The sequence below is a fragment of the Myotis lucifugus genome, unplaced genomic scaffold, assembly GCF_000147115.1.
Source record: "Myotis lucifugus unplaced genomic scaffold, Myoluc2.0 scaffold_0, whole genome shotgun sequence".
Classification (NCBI taxonomy): domain Eukaryota; kingdom Metazoa; phylum Chordata; class Mammalia; order Chiroptera; family Vespertilionidae; genus Myotis; species Myotis lucifugus.
The window spans coordinates 37,928,342-37,947,358 of record NW_005871048.1 but is presented as its reverse complement, the minus strand read 5'-3'; the positions used below and the strand labels follow the sequence as shown (position 1 = coordinate 37,947,358).

At 40.7% G+C, this 19,017-nt stretch overlaps 1 protein-coding gene across 1 annotated transcript in view; it reads left to right on the top strand.

Annotated features, from left to right (window-relative positions):
- Nucleotides 1-19,017, top strand: part of IQGAP2 (IQ motif containing GTPase activating protein 2) — a 264,782-nt gene that overhangs the window by 242,416 nt on the left and 3,349 nt on the right. Inside the window, exons 29-35 of the mRNA XM_023750558.1 lie at nucleotides 1,716-1,818; nucleotides 2,855-2,996; nucleotides 10,660-10,747; nucleotides 12,777-12,989; nucleotides 14,039-14,199; nucleotides 15,805-15,942; nucleotides 17,451-17,559. Coding sequence (XP_023606326.1) covers nucleotides 1,716-1,818; nucleotides 2,855-2,996; nucleotides 10,660-10,747; nucleotides 12,777-12,989; nucleotides 14,039-14,199; nucleotides 15,805-15,942; nucleotides 17,451-17,559 — 954 coding nt within the window. The remainder of the gene's footprint in view (nucleotides 1-1,715; nucleotides 1,819-2,854; nucleotides 2,997-10,659; nucleotides 10,748-12,776; nucleotides 12,990-14,038; nucleotides 14,200-15,804; nucleotides 15,943-17,450; nucleotides 17,560-19,017) is intronic.

Genomic DNA, 19,017 nt, shown 5'->3' with positions numbered 1-19,017 from the left:
AAGTAATAATAAGGATGTGGAAGGATGTGGAATAATTGAAACTCTCATATACTGCTGGTAGAAGTGTAAAATGGTACGGCCACTTTGGGAATCAGTTTGGCAATTCCCAAATATTAAACACGGAGTTACTGTATGATGCAGCAATTCCACTCGTAGGTTTGAACTCAAGAAAAATGAAAACATGCTCACACAAAAACTTATACATGAATGTTCACAGTATCGTTATTCATAATAGACAAAAAGTGGAAACAAATGACAATCAACAGATGAATGATGTGTGATATCTCTATATAATGGAACACTGATTATTCAGCCATAAAGAGGAATGAAGTACTGATCTATGCTACAACATGGATGAACCTTGAAGTCATCATGCTCAGTGAAAGAAGCCAGTACAAAAGGCCACAGATTGTATGATTTCATTCACATGAATCAGCCAGAACAGCCAAATCTAGAGAGAGAGATAGTCAATTAATGGTTTCCAGGGACTACGAGGATGGGGTAATGGAGAGTGACTGCTAATGGGTAGTTTCTTTTTGAGTGATGAAAATGTTCTGAAATTAGATAGTGGTGATGGTTGCACAATTCTTTGAATATACTAACAATCATCACATCATACATTTTAAATGAGTAGATTTGATGATATGCTAATGATATCTAAATAAAGCTTTTAAAAACAGGTTGAAAATGGAAAAGATGAATTTTATCATTCTGATCCAGTTTTGTAAGATAGTTATGCAAAACAACTAAAATTATTTTCTATCACCAGGTGTGGGGTACAAGTCCCATACTTTGGAAACATTGTTTTCATTTAATTCTAAATACAAACAAAAACAGCTGTGCTGTTCTTCAGTTTTCCCCTCCAATGCTGCTGCTCCTCCAAGTTAAGAATGTTTCTTCTGAGACTTGGCAAAACACCCCAGCAGTGTTACTCACCTTTGATCTTTTGGGAGGGGGATGGTGAAAGGGAGAACCAGCTGGTATGTCTAGGTCTCAGGCCAAAGCACCATATGGGTATTTCTGCCATCCCTACCCGTGAAGGATATTCAGGGCCATTCAGATTAAAATAGCTAATAGTGGTTATTTTTTTTCCATGTTTTTATTGATTTCAGAAAGGGGGAGAGAGAGATAGAAACAGTAATGATGAGAGAGAATCATCAAGCAGCTGCCCCCTACTGGGGGTTAAGCCGGCCACCTGGGCATGTGTCCTGACCGGAATCAAACTGTGACCTCCTGGTTCATGGATCTGGCTCAACCACTGAGCCACACCAGCCGGACAGTAGTGGTGATTTTTTCAAAGTAGCTGTAGTTTTTAATTACTGCATAATTCTTCTCTGAAAACATACGGAAATGCCCTTCCAGTTGGCTACCAGTGTTAACCACCTTGACTCATTTTAGAATGTTTCCCCCAACTTTGACTTTTTCTATAAAGGAGCGAGCACCGGGATCAGGTGGAAGAAGGCTGCCGCTCAGCAGACCTTGCTGAAAGGGGGTGGTTGAGCACCTTTCACAAAGCTACAATTTTTTGACAAGAAGTAGACACGTCCCTCTAAGATAAAATAAAAACTGTACCTCTGTGGTCTCTAATTTTAATAAATGTCAGACTTGTAATTAAGATTCAAACAATATCAATAAAATTACCATGAAAAACTGGAAACTGTATCAATATGGTATCAGCTAAGAATTTACTTGTGTGTGTTGCTTTCTCTATACAGCTCCTGTTGGAACACCAGGATGCGATTGCACCTGAAAAAAATGACTTACTGAATGAACTGTTGGAATTGCTGGGAGAAGTACCTACTGTGGAATCTTTTCTTGGTAAGAGCGTATCCCTTCTACTTACTCTCTGGCTTGTCTGTAGTAGTTTGGTTGGTTGGTTGGTTGGCTCATTGTCTTTCCGATCCTAGATCAAAAGTTTTTTGGAATTTATCACCTAAGCTTATTTAAAGAATAATAAGTACACTAGCTACTTCCTACATTAAAGGTTCTATAACTTGTAGTGTCCTATAGTATAAAACACTTTGATATTCTTGAAGGTAAGTTCTAAATACATCATAAATAATATCTGTCAACCTATTTCATAAAGAAAGAAAAGCGTCAAGTTTATTAGAAATTTCTTGCTGTGTTCTCAAAATCTCTAAGGATTTTGTTAACAATTCTCCCTTTTAGTAATTTTTCATATTTTGAATATCTGTGTCCCATGTTGTTTTAACTTAAAATCTAAGTATTTTAATCCTCACCCAAGAATATATTTAGAGAGAGGAAGGGAGAGAGAAGGAGAGAGATAGACATCCACATGAGAAACATCAATTGGTAATTGGTTGCCTCCGGTACGCGCCCCAGCCGGGGATCAAACCTGCATCCTAGGAATGTGCCCTGACCTGGACGAACCGGCAACCTTTTGGTGCATGGAATGATGCTGCAACCAAATGAGCCACCTGGATAGGGCAAAATCAAAGACTTTTTTAAAATGTATTTTTATTGATTTCAGAGAGGAAGGGAGAGGTAGAGAAAGATAGAAGCATCAGTGATGAGAGAGAATCATTGATTGCCTGCCTCCTGCACACCCCACACTGGGGATCGAGCCCGCAACCCAGGCATGTGCCCCAACCAGGAATCGAATTGGGACCTCTTGGTTCATAGGTCAATGCTCAACCAGTGAGCCATGTCAGCCGGGCAAAATCAAAGACTTTTAAAAGCCACTTTAAGTGTATTGGGATGTGGGGTTTTTTTATGAAGACTATGATCTCCTGTCTAACTACTGAGCCTACCTTTCCCATGGAACCTTTATCTTACATTGTTGATGCACCATCACAATGAGTGAATTGGGAATAACAATTTTTTTTTTCTACAGGGGAAGGAGCCATTGATCCCAATGACCCTAACAAGGCGAATACACTAAATCAGCTCTCAAAGACTGAGATTTCCCTTTCCTTGACAAGCAAGTACAACTTAGGGGATGGTGAAGGTATAGATGGCCAAAGCCTCATGATAAAGTAAGTTTGGGGCTTAAAGGGCACATGTTCCCAATTATGCATCTTAAACCATGCAAATTCAAACAAGGCTAAATCCCCAGATAATTCATTTCAAAATGTCTACATATTGAAATGCATTATGGTTGCCCATCAAACAATTAACCAAACAAATGACAATAGACTCTTTATAATTTAAGAGGGAACTAAATATTATAATAGTGTATAAAGCCTGTCTTTTTTTTTCTTATTGTAATGTGATTATTTTCCTTTAAGAAATGAAGTTATTAACTCAGCCTGTAAAAGTCTTTAGCTAACCCAGGGGAAATATCTGTTTCAGAGTGGTCAGAAGATTAGTGAGGAAATACCGTGAACCAAATTTGATTTGTGGTATAAAATAGTTATGTAAAAGGCACACACATGATATGACATAATGCCATCATCTAATTTATTAGCCTTCTTTTCTATTAAACTAAGCCTGGATACACTTATCAGCTTTAACTTTTTACCTTACTTCCCACTCCCAAAGATTTCAAATGAAGCATTCAATTTTTAAATAATAGGGTATTCTTTCCCTCAAGGCCTCCTGGATATTCCATACCAGTTCTTTACCACAGAGTAAGAAAGAATAAGATCCCTGATGGCAGCATAAATGCAAACATCGTAAACCAGGAATACTTGCTCACCAAACAATACAGTTTTTAAGAACTCACATAAACCAAAGGATATGTGTTTGCACATTAGAACAGTTGCATATTGGGGTGAGATGGAGAATGGACATGAGAATAGAGACAAAAGAAATAAATGTGTCTTTAAATAATACTTCACACAGACTTTCAAGCTGCATGCCCTGAGTTCTGAGGTTGCTTTCATTTGTGACAGGAGTTTCTATTCTGCCCCTGACATGCTTCAGACAGCACTCATTTCCAGTTGATGTTTTTCCAGATATTCAGACCATGGCCATAAAAGTTTGTTCAGTGTGCTGTGTTGTGATGTGTGCTGCTTCCATTATGCTTACTTATTTTATCCTCCTATCACTTAAGGCTCTATTCGTTCATGTAGCAAATATCTGAGTACTGATGCTGTGTCCACAGCACTGGGCTTGATGCTGGGATACAGCAGTGAGCAAGCCAGGACAGGTCCCTGCCTGTCTGAAGAGTCTGAATCTTCAGAGGACAAGATGCAGGACTCATACATAACCTTGGCCTCAGCGAACTGAGTGCAGTTCCTTTAGACTACTGATGACCCAGGCAGATTAAAGTTGTGCAGCCAGGCCCTAACTGGTTGGCTCAGTGGATGGAGCGTCGGCCTGCAGACTCAAGGGTCCCGGGTTTGATTCCAGTCAAGGGCATGTACCTTGGTTGCAGGCACATCCCCAGTGGGGGGTGTGCAGGAGGCAGCTGATCGATGTTTCTGGCTCTCTGTCCCTCTCCCTTCCTCTCTGTAAAAAATCAATAAAATATATTTTTTTTTAAAAAAAGTTGTGCATGCCAAACCGGTTTGGCTCAGTGGATAGAGCGTCGGCCTGCGGACTGAAGGGTCCCAGGTTCGATTCCGGTCAAGGGCATGTACCTTGGTTGCGGGCACATCCCCAGTAGGAGATGTGCAGGAGGCAACTGATCGATGTTTCTAACTCTCTATCTCTCTCCCTTCCTCTCTGTAAAAAATCAATAAAATATATTTTAAGAAAATATATTTAAAAAAAAAAGTTGTGCAGCCAGAACACAGGGCAGAGCAACAGAGCAAAGGGGGGAAATGGTGCAGTCTATTCCCTGGGTTCCTCTGAGCAAGTGCCAATGAAAGGGAACTGGAAATACAGATTGTGTGTTCCCGCCATGCAAATTAAATTAGGTCAAGTATCCTATGATCTCATAAGCTTTGAGCTTAGAAATAATGCAAAGACTTTTTTTTCATAATTGGTTTTGTCTGCTATTTGAACATCATTTTCTAAATGCTCTCAGTGAAATGCCTGCATTCATGAATGTAAATCACAGTTTCGATAGTCTAAAATATTAAATAATTTAAATATCATATGTACTTATGCTTATTTCTGAATGTGAGTCCCATGGTTCTGCCAGTTTGGGGAATTCACATTTTTAAAAGCAAAACTAAAAAAGTCAGGCCCATCTGTCTTAGTCAGGGAAACCTGGGCCTTGTCCTGCTTGCCCCAGCCCTAGAGGGGTTCCCTCCCAGCTGCCCACTGTGTGCTGAAAACAGATAGTCTGCCCTTTAATATCCATGCTAAGTAGAGCCAGCCAGTGGTTTTATTTCAAGATTCTTTTGGCTACTTGGGTTCTTTGCAATTCCATGTGAATTATAGAATCTTTTCCATTTATACAGAAAAGGCTGTTGGGCCAGTGTCTTAATAGACTTGATAATTCACTGCTTTCATAGACCTCTGGGGTCTAGAGAGCCTTTCTGTGGGCACGCTTCAAGATCCTGTTGTTGGCATACTTCACTAAATAGCCCAGTGATCAATGAGAATATTGACTTGAAGATTGGCCAATTAGCTGTCCCTGAAAGTGGAATTTGGGTATTGCCCAAAGATTCAATAGAGTTAGCTCCAGAGGTTAGGCAAGCCTTACTTCCAAATACATTATACTTAAAGTATATATTTTTAAATCTTGCTACTAATAGATAATTATAAAATGTGTCATGACAGGGAGCTTGGAGACCATCTAGTCTGAGTCTTTATCTTTGAGGTGAGGAAATTAAAGTCTAAAAATCTAAAAAGCAAGTAGCTAGTCACTGACATGCTTTAAATTCATATCAGATCATTGAAGTTCTATTAATATACACTTTGAAATGCTGGTTTATGGGGATGATTTTTCCAAGCTAATAAGCCAAATTCCTAACTCAAACATACAATGTAGTTTTTGAGACTCTTCATTAGAGAACCAAATTTAACTAAAATCTGACAATGCCTTCAGAAATTACTATGAAGTTTATAATCATGGAATGTAAATAGTTGGAACATGAAAATACCTGGCTTTTTTCTGTCAAAAATTATTTTGCTTCCTTGTTAAATGAGTTGTGTTTTTCACTTTTAGAAATGCCCTCTTATGATTAATTACAAAATCACTAGCTTTCCAGTAATGAGAAACTCGTATTCTTGGGGGTATCTACAGTAGCAGAATTTGAGGCGTTGTTCATCCTTATGCCTGTAAATTTAATTCCATGCTAGTTTCATAATTCTTACTAATTAAATGAGGATGAAAATGACAATGATAGCAAATAACATGTATAGGGACTGTCCTATAGATATATAGAGATATAGATAGATAATAGCATACATAATAACATATATAATGACATTTATGTCATGTAATACTCTCAACAACTCCAAGAAGTAGAGGTTATTAACTATATTTTACAGATGAGGAAACTAGGCTCAGAACAAACAAAAAAACCCTTTTCTAGGGAGTGTGGCTAGTCAGTGGATCATAGATTCAGACTTAAAAGATCTTAAATCTTCCAGGGACCATTTTCTTGGTCACCAGGTTTTACATTCTTTGTACTCTCAAGAATCTTAGCGTAAATATTGAGAGCAATAGCAGAGTAGTTATTGCATACCTGATGCTGGGGCATCTTTCCAGGCCAAAGAGAAGAGAGAATTTTAAACTGGAAATACTCCTGACAGATGTGAGGGACATGAAGGCATGTAATTGGAGCAGGAAGAAACATTTTATTGTCTCCTTTCTGTGTGTCTATGGAATAGGGAGCTTCCGTTTGGGTGATTGCCATTTTGTCAGTGCTACCAAGCATGGTGATAGTAAAAGAATCAGGGGGGGAGGGGGAGGCCTGGTTGAGGAATCCTAGGAAAACCTGGGATTACAGCCTCAATCTGTCACTTATTAGCCATGGGACTCAGAGCAAGTCACCTGACCCTCAGTGTCCTCAGCCATCAATCAGAGAAGAGGGGGAGGGGGAGGAAGGGCTATGATGAGCAAATGAAGTCATGCATTAACACCTCGTAAATTAGAAAAAACTACCCAATTGTAAATCTCATTATAATTTATAATTCATCTTAAAATATGTGATCTGTATGGCCTTTGTTATTAAGCTTCTTTTTCTACAAAAGTATGTGTATAAGTAGAAGGAAATATTTGTGGTTTTTTAATCATACTTAGCTGTATGAGTGCTTAAGTTGTCATCTCTTAAGAATTTTTTCCTATCACATGATTTCGTTTAGGCATCCATCATCCCAACTGAGAGCTTTCCTTGCTTTTTGTCCAAACTAGTATGAGAGCTTAAATAGCTAAGGTGATATTTGAAGTTGGGTGATCAAATGTGTAATCATATTATTAGAATTTTAAACTGGAAATACTCCTGAGCTTCCACAACACAAATTTCTTTTCAGCCTTGGGTACACTGTAAGGCAGATGGCAGAAGGGGCGGCTCAGAAATGCTACTGGTCAGAGTGTAATAGCAGATGCTGTATGAGTGGAATGGCCAAACCTAAGGGGCCACGCCAGTTTACAAGCATCATGTAGCCTCATTTACCGACAGTGGGATGTGAGCACAGCTATGATGAATAAGCAGCCTGGGGGTGTGTGTGTGTGTGTGTGTGTGTCTGTCTCTCTCCTTCCCCTCTCTCTCTTCCTCTCTCTCCCTTTCTCTCCCCCTCCCCCCTCTCTCTCTCTTTCTCTTTTCCCTAATTCTTCCTCAGAGTTAATACCTCCCCATTCAGATAGGGCGCCAGAGCCCTTGGTTTTGTCAGCCTGTCTTACATATTGTTTGAAGTCATGGGGCCAATACGCTAACCAGATGATTTATGTGGTCAGACCATATCGAGAATATTGTGTTTGCATTGGGGTGGGGAGCAGGACACGTCTTTGGCTCACTGGCAAACTGAAATGTGAGCAGAACTATGAACTCTCTTTAAATTCAGTTGTGAGGGGCTTAAGGAACTGAGGGATTTCACTTGGGAAAAGAAAAGTGGTGGAAAGGGGATGGGGACACAGTCCTGGCACCCCCCTGAGGGTCGAGGAGGGGTGAAGAAAGGGAGCTCAGCTTGTTTCCCCGCAACTCTCGGAAGCAGAGTGACCTTTGTAACCACTGGCCCTCTTAGGTCTTAGGCCCTCTTATTTGTCAAACCAGGGATTAGACTCTTTCCTAAAGGTGCCCCCTTGTGCTGAAGTTCTGAGACTGACCAGGTCCAGGGAGTGGACATCACGGGAAGGCAGGCCTCAGAGAGCTTCGCATTTAAGAAGGGAGCGTTCCAACGCTGCACTCGCCAAAGAAATTGAATGTGAGCCACGCAACTAACTTTAAATTTTCCAGAAGCTACATTTTTTAAAAAAAACAGATGAAATTAATTCTGCTTTAACCCAGTATGTACAAAAGTGTTGTTTCAATATGTAATCAGTGTAAAAAAATGTTAATACATTCTTTTCTCATACGAAGCCCCGAGAACCCGGTGTATGTCTCTCACTGGCAGCACGCGCCTCCGTTTGGACCTGCCACAGGTCAGGGGCTCGGGTGCCCCGGTGGCCAGTGGCTGCCGTGTTGGGCAGCACAGCTTTCGTGCTTACGACATGTCAGACCCCAGTGAACGAAGGGCTTTACATAAGCTCTTCATTTACTCCTTGCATCAGTTCTCAGGGAGGTTCCCATGATATCAGGGGTTTTTTTAAGTATAGGGATAATATAATTCGCACAAGTGCACACGAGCCACGGGAGCCCCAATTTGACCCCAGATCTGTCTGATCCCCATGTTCTTAACCAGTAGGCATATGGGGGGGGTGGGGGGTAGTGAGTCCCCATCATGAAGCTGGATGGCTACTTCCATGTAAGATGCCAGGGTTAGAACTTGGCAGTGGATTCCACAGGCCTGACATACAGCAGGCGTCCAAGGAAAGGGAGGTTGTATGGGCAGCTTATCTTCCAGCATCTCCTGGACAAATAAACATTTGTTAGCCCTGGCGGGCACACTTGAGCGGCCCCAGTCATTTCGGTCATAGATAGCTTCTCTGCAGAGATGAGCTGGGAGTTTCCTGGAAGCATATATCATAAGTAGTTCCTAGAATATTACTTTAAATAAGAAATGTCACTGTGCGTGTTTTTAAAATCACCCAAAGGTTTTATTTTTAACCCGATGTTCCTGTTTCAGACATTTATAATGATGACTGGGGGAGGGGTTGTGTGGGGAGCCACAGCGGCCTCGGGAACAGCGCCATCTCCCACGTGGCTATAATTAGCTGGGTGCCCACCTTTGACTCCTGGCAGCGTGTTTATCTGCGCGCTCCCAGACAGCCCATAAATCCCCAGCAGGGAAGGGTCATGGGCCAGAGGAAATGGCTGTGATCATTCTTCTCGGACAGACTTGCAATCAGTCAGAAATGAGAAAAATGATGTTTACAGGTGGCTTATTGGATTTTACCCTATTTTCAAAAATAACATGTTTGGAATTAACTTGGAGGGTTTCCTCTCTCGTTTGCGAGCAGTTGCCCGATGCTTCGGAAGGTGAACGTGGTTTTGTTTTCGTTTCCATTGTCCATGCTGTGTGAACATTTCCTGCTGCAGTTGAGGAGAAGTTCAGCGTCCAGTGAGACCATGTAGTGCCTTTGAAAGAACTGAGGTCCAATGCAACCACAGGACCGCACGAAAAGTGACATTTCAGACAGTGACTAGACCTGTTTGTAACGTCAGGCAACTTCTCTTGCTTCCTTTGTTTGGAAGGGACGCTGTATCCACTAGCACTGTCCCCACTTAGGGAAAAGTGAGCCAACTTGACCATTTGCCTTTTATGTTAAAACTAGAGGCCCGGTGCACGAAATTCGTGCAAGGGGCTGGGCCCCCACCCGCCACGGCGGCTGCCTCGGCCTCAGCCCCCACCACCGCGGCTTCATCCGGAAGGTTGTCCAGAAGGACGTCGGTCTAATTAGCATATTACGCTGTTATTATTATAGATTTGTGTACATAACTACATAACCTGAACTTTAATTAGGACAGGGTGGCCGAATACCATAAAGAAGGCACTTCCAGAGGAGTTTTCTAGCTCTTAACTTTTTACTGAGCAGCTCTTCCATTCTCCACCACCTGAAGACAAGGACCCAAGCCAGTCTGTTAGCTCCTCCACCAGATGAGAGGTTCTTCAACACCCGGTTGCTGTGTCGGCCAACAGACAAACCGCGCCTCCCCCTTACTCCCCCCACAGCCCACACAGGGCGCCTGCTCACACTGGCCTTCCAACCGTTTCAGAACTTTCTCAGAGCAGGAGAGGTAGCCCTTGGTCTGGCTTCTAAAGTCCTGCAATGTATTCAACAGGCTCCGAAGTTTTAAAGTTATTCAAGTCAGGAAAGGAGGATATTAGGTGTCATTCCCGCACCCTCCATGGTAGCAGCCAGATCAGCAGCACTTTTTCCTCCTCCTCCACAAAAAGTAGCCTCAGTCTAAAAAGAAGGAAAAATATTTAGATAAGGAATCGTTCGGCATACTTGTGCCCATGTTACTGACAGTGTAATCCTACTGTATCAGGCATAGGAAACCCAGGCTTCGGTTATCAGGCGCTCACAAACTTTCCGGAGCCTTAGAGCAGATGTGGTGAATTTCTGGGAGACGGTGTTATTTAAGGGATTGTCTTCGAAGCTTTATTTCTGTATGTGTTGTGCACTCCCTCGGAGAAGCAGATTTCTGTACCTAGGGCTGCTGTCTGAGTCTGTCTCTTCTCTCTCTGTTTTGAAAGGACCAAAAAACTGATCATTGATGTGATCCGGAACCAACCAGGAAACACATTGACAGAAATCTTAGAGACACCCGCAACTACACAACAGGTAATTGGTCTTTGAGTGTAAAATAATAAGTACCATAGATATGAGTTCATTTTATTAATCTTCATGCCAAGTGTTTACAACTGTCTCAGAGCAACTATATCTACAATGATTTGGAAGTAAGGAATTTTTATCTATTACTCTGGCCAACTGAGTTCAGCTATATAGGAAATCCATAGGGAGAATCAAGGAAGTAGAAAATGCAGCGCTGAATTTAGGCTGAAAGTAATTTTGTCCTGGACTAGGAAGATAGTTCTGGGTTTTTCAAAGCTTCTGAATATTCATCATAAACTTTATCAGTCAGTAGCTAGACGGATAAGTCAGTTAAGAGATAGTTCTGGTCGACAGGATGTAGACAAATACCTTTCATATTTTATGTTTGCTAACTTGAAGAAACGAAGTGTCTCACATTAAAACTTCGAATTCTTCAGAAGCAAATGTGTTGAGCCTGTTGGGTCATGGTACCATTATCCTGGTGTAAGTAACTGAAGTGTCATAACAATCTTGCATTAAAATCTTTACCAGCATCTTTTAAAATGCATCAGTGCCCTGGCTGGGTGGCTGAGTTGGTGTCATCCCACACACCAAAAAGGTTTCGGGTTCCATCCCTAGTTGGGACACATATGGGAGCCGACCTACCTATTTTCTCTGTCTCTCACTCTCTCCCTGCCAATAAACATATCCTCAGTTGAGGCTTAAAAAAGAAAAACATAAAATGGATGTTGTTTAGTTAGTTCTGAATTAATTTCAGTGTTGCTTTAGTATTAATAATTGTCACTCCCTAAACAAACGTTGACAAAATTATTTAATTAGTTCTTTCATAGAAGAACTACACATAATCTTCCTGAGTCATTCCTAATTAAATTGGTTGCCAAGAAATCATTCTGTCACAGTTTTTAAAAATATAAAATAAAATTAAGTTATCTGATGTTGGTTAATGTATGGATTTTTTTAAAGCAATGTAGGTAGAACATCCTACTAATTTAGTATGAGAATTTTAGTCCTTATTCATATTTCATTTTTTCCCAAATGTAACATAGTCACTAAGAACACAGACTCCCAAGGTCAAGTATAGCTCTGTACCTCCTAGCTATGTAATCCTAGCACCTAGAAATATTTCCGTGCCTCACTTTCCTCAATTGTAAAATGGGAAGAATAATAATAGTACCAATTCACAGACAGGAGTAAATTAGTTAACACATGTTAAGAGGGTAGAATAATATCTGGCACATATTAAGTGCTCAATAACATTGGCTACTACTGCTACTGTTGCTGTTTACTGCTGGCCTGGTAAATTGTCCCTGTGCCCATAATGGTGGCCTGTGCACTGTGTCCTTAGACTTTATCTACTCTGTCAATCAATTGTCTAGTACAATGAAATAGAAAGATCACCAGTCCCTTTTATTACTGTTTTTTAAAACTATCCAAATTACATTCATTCATTTACTTATCATTTATTTAGGAACTTATCACTTGCTAGAATATTTTCATTCCCTTTGGTTCAAAGAAAGCCCGTAACTTTTTCAGAGATGGAAGTTTGAGAATGATTCTCTCAGTCTCTGATTGCCTTCTTGGCTTATGAATCTCCATAAGTAGGGCTGATGCGTGAGGGTTTAGCTGAGTTCTGCATGTTCAGAGTTCTCACAGCCATGTGTTGTTGTTTTTTCATGGGTAATTTATTTTTAATTTCTTCAACTGGACTATCCAGGAATTCAAATCCTTCCATCCAGGGAATTACAAATATCAGTTATCCATTGTATTATGTCCATGATGAGAGTGATTTGTCACCCTAGCAGGAAAGTATTTGGACTTTGTCCCTTAAAGGCCTGACACCACTGCTATGTTTCTCAAAAAGGTGAAGTAATTCCTTCCCAAAGACCTACCTCAAGACCCATGAAGAACACATCTGGTCTCTGGACTTTGGTTTGAGGACTTCTTTCATTTTGACATTCGCTTGCCTTGTGCAGGTTCTAAATCTGTGGGATTAGGGAGTCAGAGAAAAAGCAACATCTTGATATTTTTCGCTTTTCAGGAAACGGCTCATGCCACGGACATGGAGAGCCGTGCAATTAAAGATTCCAAGGCTCCAGAAGAAATGAAGGATGGACAGTCTATGGTGGAAGATGCACAGCTGCCCCTTGAGCAGAAGAAGAGGAAAATCCAGAGGAATCTTCGGACATTGGAACAGATGGGACACATGTCATCCACAAATAAATACCAGGACATTCTCAATGAGATTGCCAAGGTTTTTGGAAATAATATTCTTTCTTAACAGACATTTGCTAACCATGGGTCACATTCTGAGCGATCTGAGAGGTGACACGAGGGATTCATACTTGTGTACACCATGGTCAATATTACAGATTGTTAAAGGTTTCAAAGCAGTTGATGACTTTTAATAATGATCATAATTCCCCCAAGGCAGTATAAGAGTTGACACATACCGGAAATAAATGCTCCGGAAAAATAATAGACACGTTTCATCTTCTAAGCAATACCTACTGGTCTCAAGGTGACACTTTTAGGAGAGTTCTCTCTGGAGTTGTTAGTTGTCTTATTGCCCAATTGCTCTTAGGACCTGCTACTGAGGTGGTAAATTTACATCCCTGAAAATGTGCCTCTAAATGCAGTTCTGACTTAAAGGTTAGCTTCTGTTTTCTCATCCCGTATTTTTACAGTTGAGAAACTTCCTGAGCAGAGGCTCTCAAATTAGTGCAAGGAAACATCACAGGAACTGGCTGAGATCTGTTTGCCGAGGATAAGAAAGTACATGGTTTCAAAGGATATTTGGGTTCAAAGGACATTTCATTCTTTTTATCCACACACGCTCTTTAAAATGGGTCTAGAGGTTAAGAGCAGTTACGTGATCAGAGAAAAACATTTCTTACTTCTGGGAAGGAAGTGCTCTCAGCTCCGTGCTTCCGTGGAACATCATGGTCAGTTCTAGCAGCGGCTGTTTTCTCCCAGCAGATGACTCGAGGGAAGCAGTGCTTCTTTCTGTAGCTCTGGGTGGGAAATATTTCTCTTTGAGAATGTGTAGGAGAGAAACCAATGCTTCTTTGCTTTTCCATCTAGAAAAAAATAAACCTTAGCAACTCTCTTAAAGTGAAACATGGCACTTGCCAGTTCAGAAGTGAAGAGGGGAGGGTGTGAGAGATTACAATGAAGTGACTGAGATAAACAAGTTAACAGTCACAAATTCCGGTTTGATACTTGATACTCATCTTGTCTCAAATTGGCAAGATTGTAAAGCTCACTTCTGCTTAAATCTCACGTAGCTTTTACTTGTTTTAGGATATTCGAAATCAAAGAATCTATCGTAAGCTTCGAAAAGCTGAATTGGCCAAACTTCAGCAGACCTTGAAAGCACTTAACGAGAAGGCAGCATTTTATGAAGAGCAAGTTAATTATTATGACACCTACATAAAGACTTGCTTAGACAACTTAAAAATAAAGTAAGTTAAAATCATATATTCACTTGCAATGTCATAAGTTATATGGGATGTCAGTTCTTTTATAGTCTTGGGCTGTTGGGTTGGGTTTGGAAGCATCTTTTTGCTTTATTTTATAACCAAAAACTAGAATCTCAATTTTATGAATTGGCTCTGTGAACTAAGAAGTCAGGACTGAATTTAGAAACGTTGTAATTCCCCATCAGCGTAATTTTATACCTGAAATTAAAGTAGCTTAGCTTTAACACTTGGGGAAGAACTTTCATTATTTCTTTTGTCTTTTTTAGTCAAAAATGTCTTTTAAGCACTTTTATAAAAAATAAAGCCTACTCTTGTTTTTTGGAATGTTTACAATAAACAATAATTTATACTCTTGGTAATGTTAGATAACACTAGATATTTGCTAATTGCATAGCAGCCTAATGATTTTAAATTGCTTAGAGGTTTTAAAAAATCATTATTGATACAAAAGACAAAATTTGGCAGTTCTCTGTTACCCATTAGCATACATAGCATAGATTTTCGATATGCATTATAGCTACTTTTAATGAGTATTATTTGTTCATAATTATTCTTATCGTTAGACTAAGGTCAGTACTTAATAAAATTTTAATTACCCTTTTAAAAAGATAATACAGTATTTTTGTGTAATGCTTGTTGTCAACCTGACAGTAGGAAATGGTTCTGTAGGGAAAAATATATTCCATTAATCTTAGAAGCTTGATTAAGGGAAATAACCAAATGTGAGCCACACTCGTGTGGGCCCCACTAGTTCTGAGTTTTAATTCATTTGCTTGTGGCCTGTAAATTACTTTTACTCTATCCCTGGGAGGAAAAAGTTGGTCAAGTCAATATTCAGTAGAAATATTAGAAGTTTTAGAAACTTAAGAAATGTTAGAGGTTTTCTTTACATATTTATTGCAGACTATGTCAGACTTTAGTTTGAATTACAGACTAAACTACTTGAAGGCATTTTACAAGCTCTGCAGCCAGGTGAGCTGGATTTGGGTTCTGATTCTCACATTGTGTGATCTTGAACCTGTCCGATGAACTTCTCTGGAGCCCCAGGTGTCTCATGTAAAGGTGAATGAGGAATGCCAGCCTCAGGGCTAAGTGGAATAGCATATAAGAAAGGAATTTTATTTCAAAGCATTATGGAAATGTTAATCTTGTAAATGTGAGGCAATATCTATAAAGCTCTTAGAACAGTGCTGGCTACAGAGTATTTGTTGAAGGAATTAAAGCAGCCCTAGGGATACCTTTACTCAGGAATACACAGTTCATGTGATTGTACCAACGCTGCTTGCCAAATGATTTAATAGGGCCGCTTCGAGATGTCTGAAAAATAGAGTGCAAGTTTTATGAAAAATATTAGTCTGTAATTCAAACTCCGTCACTTTGAAAATAGTTTCCCCTTAAGCAGTGCATAGTGAGGTTTTACTGCACGGGGAAAATTGTCGCCTTCTATCACAAAATAGAAAGTTGCATATCCGGGGCCATGGGGGCCAGGTCTGCACAGTGGTGTACACCTGGGGCATGGTTATTGCATTGCCAGAAACATCCGAGTTTGCCATCATGATGACAGACGGCTTGTTCTTCATTTGCTAGAAATTCTCGGCGGTCAATTAAACTGGACGGGAAAGGAGAGTCCAAGGGGATGAAGAGGGCGAAGCCAGTGAGGTACACGGCTGCGAAGCTGCATGAGAAGGGTGTGCTGCTGGGCATCGACGACCTGCAGACCAACCAGTGAGTGTGACCTGGAATCCGCACAGAACACGCACCTCTAACCGCCCCTAACATCTCACTCACATTCCTCGGGTTCCTGTGGCCTTTGAGGAGAGCTTCATTTGGTCTGTCAGGGCTTACCCTTGATGACAGGTGATGGGGAGATACGTGTATTGTCGTCTCGAGTCTTCCCAGCCGGCCTTGAGCATCTGGTGGGTTGTATGAAGGGCTTATCAGGTTGTGTTTCCCATGGCCTGGCCAGTGTGTCTGGGTTTGCCAGCCTCCCTGATCCCTCCGAAAGAACGGAGTCATAGCAGTGAGAATGAAGGCTGCCTTCTGGTCTCGGTAAATTAGATGATTTACCATTGGAAAATAGTGCCTTTCTAATTTCAAAGCCATGGACTGTGTGCCAACGCCTGGGTCTGACACGCCAGCCCCATGCTATTAGGGGGTGCCTTTGGCGTGGAGGAGAAAACCACACCCTCTGCATCCCCACCTCAGGTGCCATCAGGTTTTCCGTTTTAAAGGGACCTGGAAAGCACCAAATGAACAAACAAGACAAACACAAAAAGGCATGGACACGGATGACAGTATGGCGGTTATCAGAGGGAAAGAGGGATCCCGGAGGTAGTAAAGGGTAAAGAGGTCAAACATACGTTAACAGAAGGAGATTTGACTTCGAGTGGTGGGCACAGTGCAGTATACAGGTCATGTGTCATAGGCTTGTACACTTGAAACCTACATAATTTTATTAACCAATGTCACCCCAATAAACTTAATTAAAAACAAAAATATAAAGGAACCATTGCCGAAACCAGTTTGGCTCAGTGGATAGAGCGTCGGCCTGCGGACTGAAAGGTCCCAGGTTCGATTCCGGTCAGGGGCATGTGCCTGGGTTGCAGGCACATCCCCAGTGGGAGATGTGCAGGAGGCAGCTGATCGATGTTTCTAACTCTCTGTCTCTCTCCCTTCCTCTCTGTAAAAATAAATAAAATAAATAAAATAAAATAAAAATAAAGGGACCATGAACCTGATGCCCCATCACTCCCTTGTCCTTTGTCTGAGGGAAGCCAGATTCACTGCTCCTAACTCCTCACCTTCCTTCAGGGCCTGGCTTCTATTCCATTTCTCCCATCAAACCTCCTGACTGCACTGACTCAGAGAAAATGCTTCTTCTTATAAAATTTACCCCCTGAAATACTTAACTAGCCTGTCAGTGCTATAAGTCAATATTCAGCTCTCATATTCTGTGAATCCCCTGTTATTTCCAACTATAATGTATGCTCTTTAAGAGCAAGGACCATATTTTGCATTTCTTTTGTCATAAAACACCTACTCCAGTGCTCTGTGAGTTACCTCAACAAGAGCCATGAAGCATCGTTTTAGTGAGCAGAATCCGGGAAAGGATGGGAGGTTTGGGATGACTTAGACCATTCACTGAGAATGATAACTGAGGATTCCGTTAATGTGTTTCAGCTGTAAGCGTGTATTTGTAGTTCCACATATGTGACTGTCCCTTTCTTCATTAGGTTTAAAAACGTTACATTTGATATCTTATCCACTGAAGACGTGGGCATCTTCGATGTCAAATCCAAATTCCTGGGCGTGGAGATGGAAAAGGTGCAGCTCAATATTCAGGTAAGCTGGGATTTCTGAGAACGGAGGGTGAGCCCTGAAATTGCCTCTTCACGATGACAATGAACTTCAGCAAAGAAGGCCAGTGTAAGCCTTATTAGCCAATATTAGCTTTGGATGCATTGATTAGTTTTTAAAGGCTATGATTTTTCAAATTATTGGAATTTAAAATGCTTTTAGGTGGTAAAACCATGTTTCCTTTTTGAAGTGTAGAGAATAATATGAAAGCATTCGGAGCTATTAGGTGGAGGCTGGACAGTTTCCTTTTGTTAGGAACTTGCACTTCTTTCTAAGACTGAGTGTGCCCAGGATTGGAGCTTTCCCATTTGCATTTCTCCTCCTTCCTCCTTCCTCCTCCCTCTTTCTTCCTCCCTCCTCCTCCCTGGAGTGTTTTTTACATGTTTCTTAAATCTATTCATTTGTTTGGGATCATATGAATGAACGACTTTGTGCAAAACAGTTCACTATAAATAGAAAAATTATATTTGCAGTCCGAGTTCTTGTTATTTTCTCGTAAGAACTACATTTAAGCCAAATATACTTGAATAGAACTGAGACACCCAGTCTATGTGTCACCGTCCTCCAAAAATGAAGGGAGGGTACAACCAAACATTTAAGTTCTTCTGCTCCCAACTTTTTAATTCTTAGCACAGAATCAATTTAGAGAAATAAGTGAGTTTTCTTTTTTGTATAAGAATTTTTAAATGGCAATGACGCCTGTTTACCTGGGTCCCAAACTACTTGTATGAAATGGCTTTCAGGTGTTCTACATGAATCATCTTGACAAGCCCCTGGGCATGATGTATGTCCCAGCCTCACTGCCTGCCCAGCCCAGCCCTGAGAGCCCTGACATTACCTCCCTCCAGGGAGCAGATACCAGAGCCCTCTTTTCTATCTAGCCTTCTTGTAACTTAAAACGAAAATGGGAGCTAAATGGGCATGATAAAAACAGTGAGATAATGGAGTAAATTAGAGTATAGAGAGAGAAATAAAAGACACTATGTAATTATGAAAAGTATACTTAAATAAACAGTATTGTTTTCTAACTGAATTTAAATATCACTAACTGTATCCATCTAACAATTTAACTGGAAGTCTTGAGTTACTTCATGTAACACTTTGACAAATATGGGAAGAGAAAAGAATGCTCTTTGGTTACTGATTCTTCTCCAGAGATGGCATACATACCATGCGATTGCCAGGCAGGCAAGGACCCAAGACCAATCAATATCAACTGGACGGATGAATGCCAAGTGACCAAGAGACCCCTGTTTAGAAAGGCCTCAGAAATTCCGTGCCTTTTCCTTTGAACACGGATGCAAATACCAAATTTTGTTAAGGATTTAGTATGCAGTGGGATCAGCTATTCATACCATCCATTTATCCACATAATTGTGAAATGTTACTCCTTAGCTAATAAGCCCCAGATTTTTAAAGTCATTACCATATCATCAAGACCAA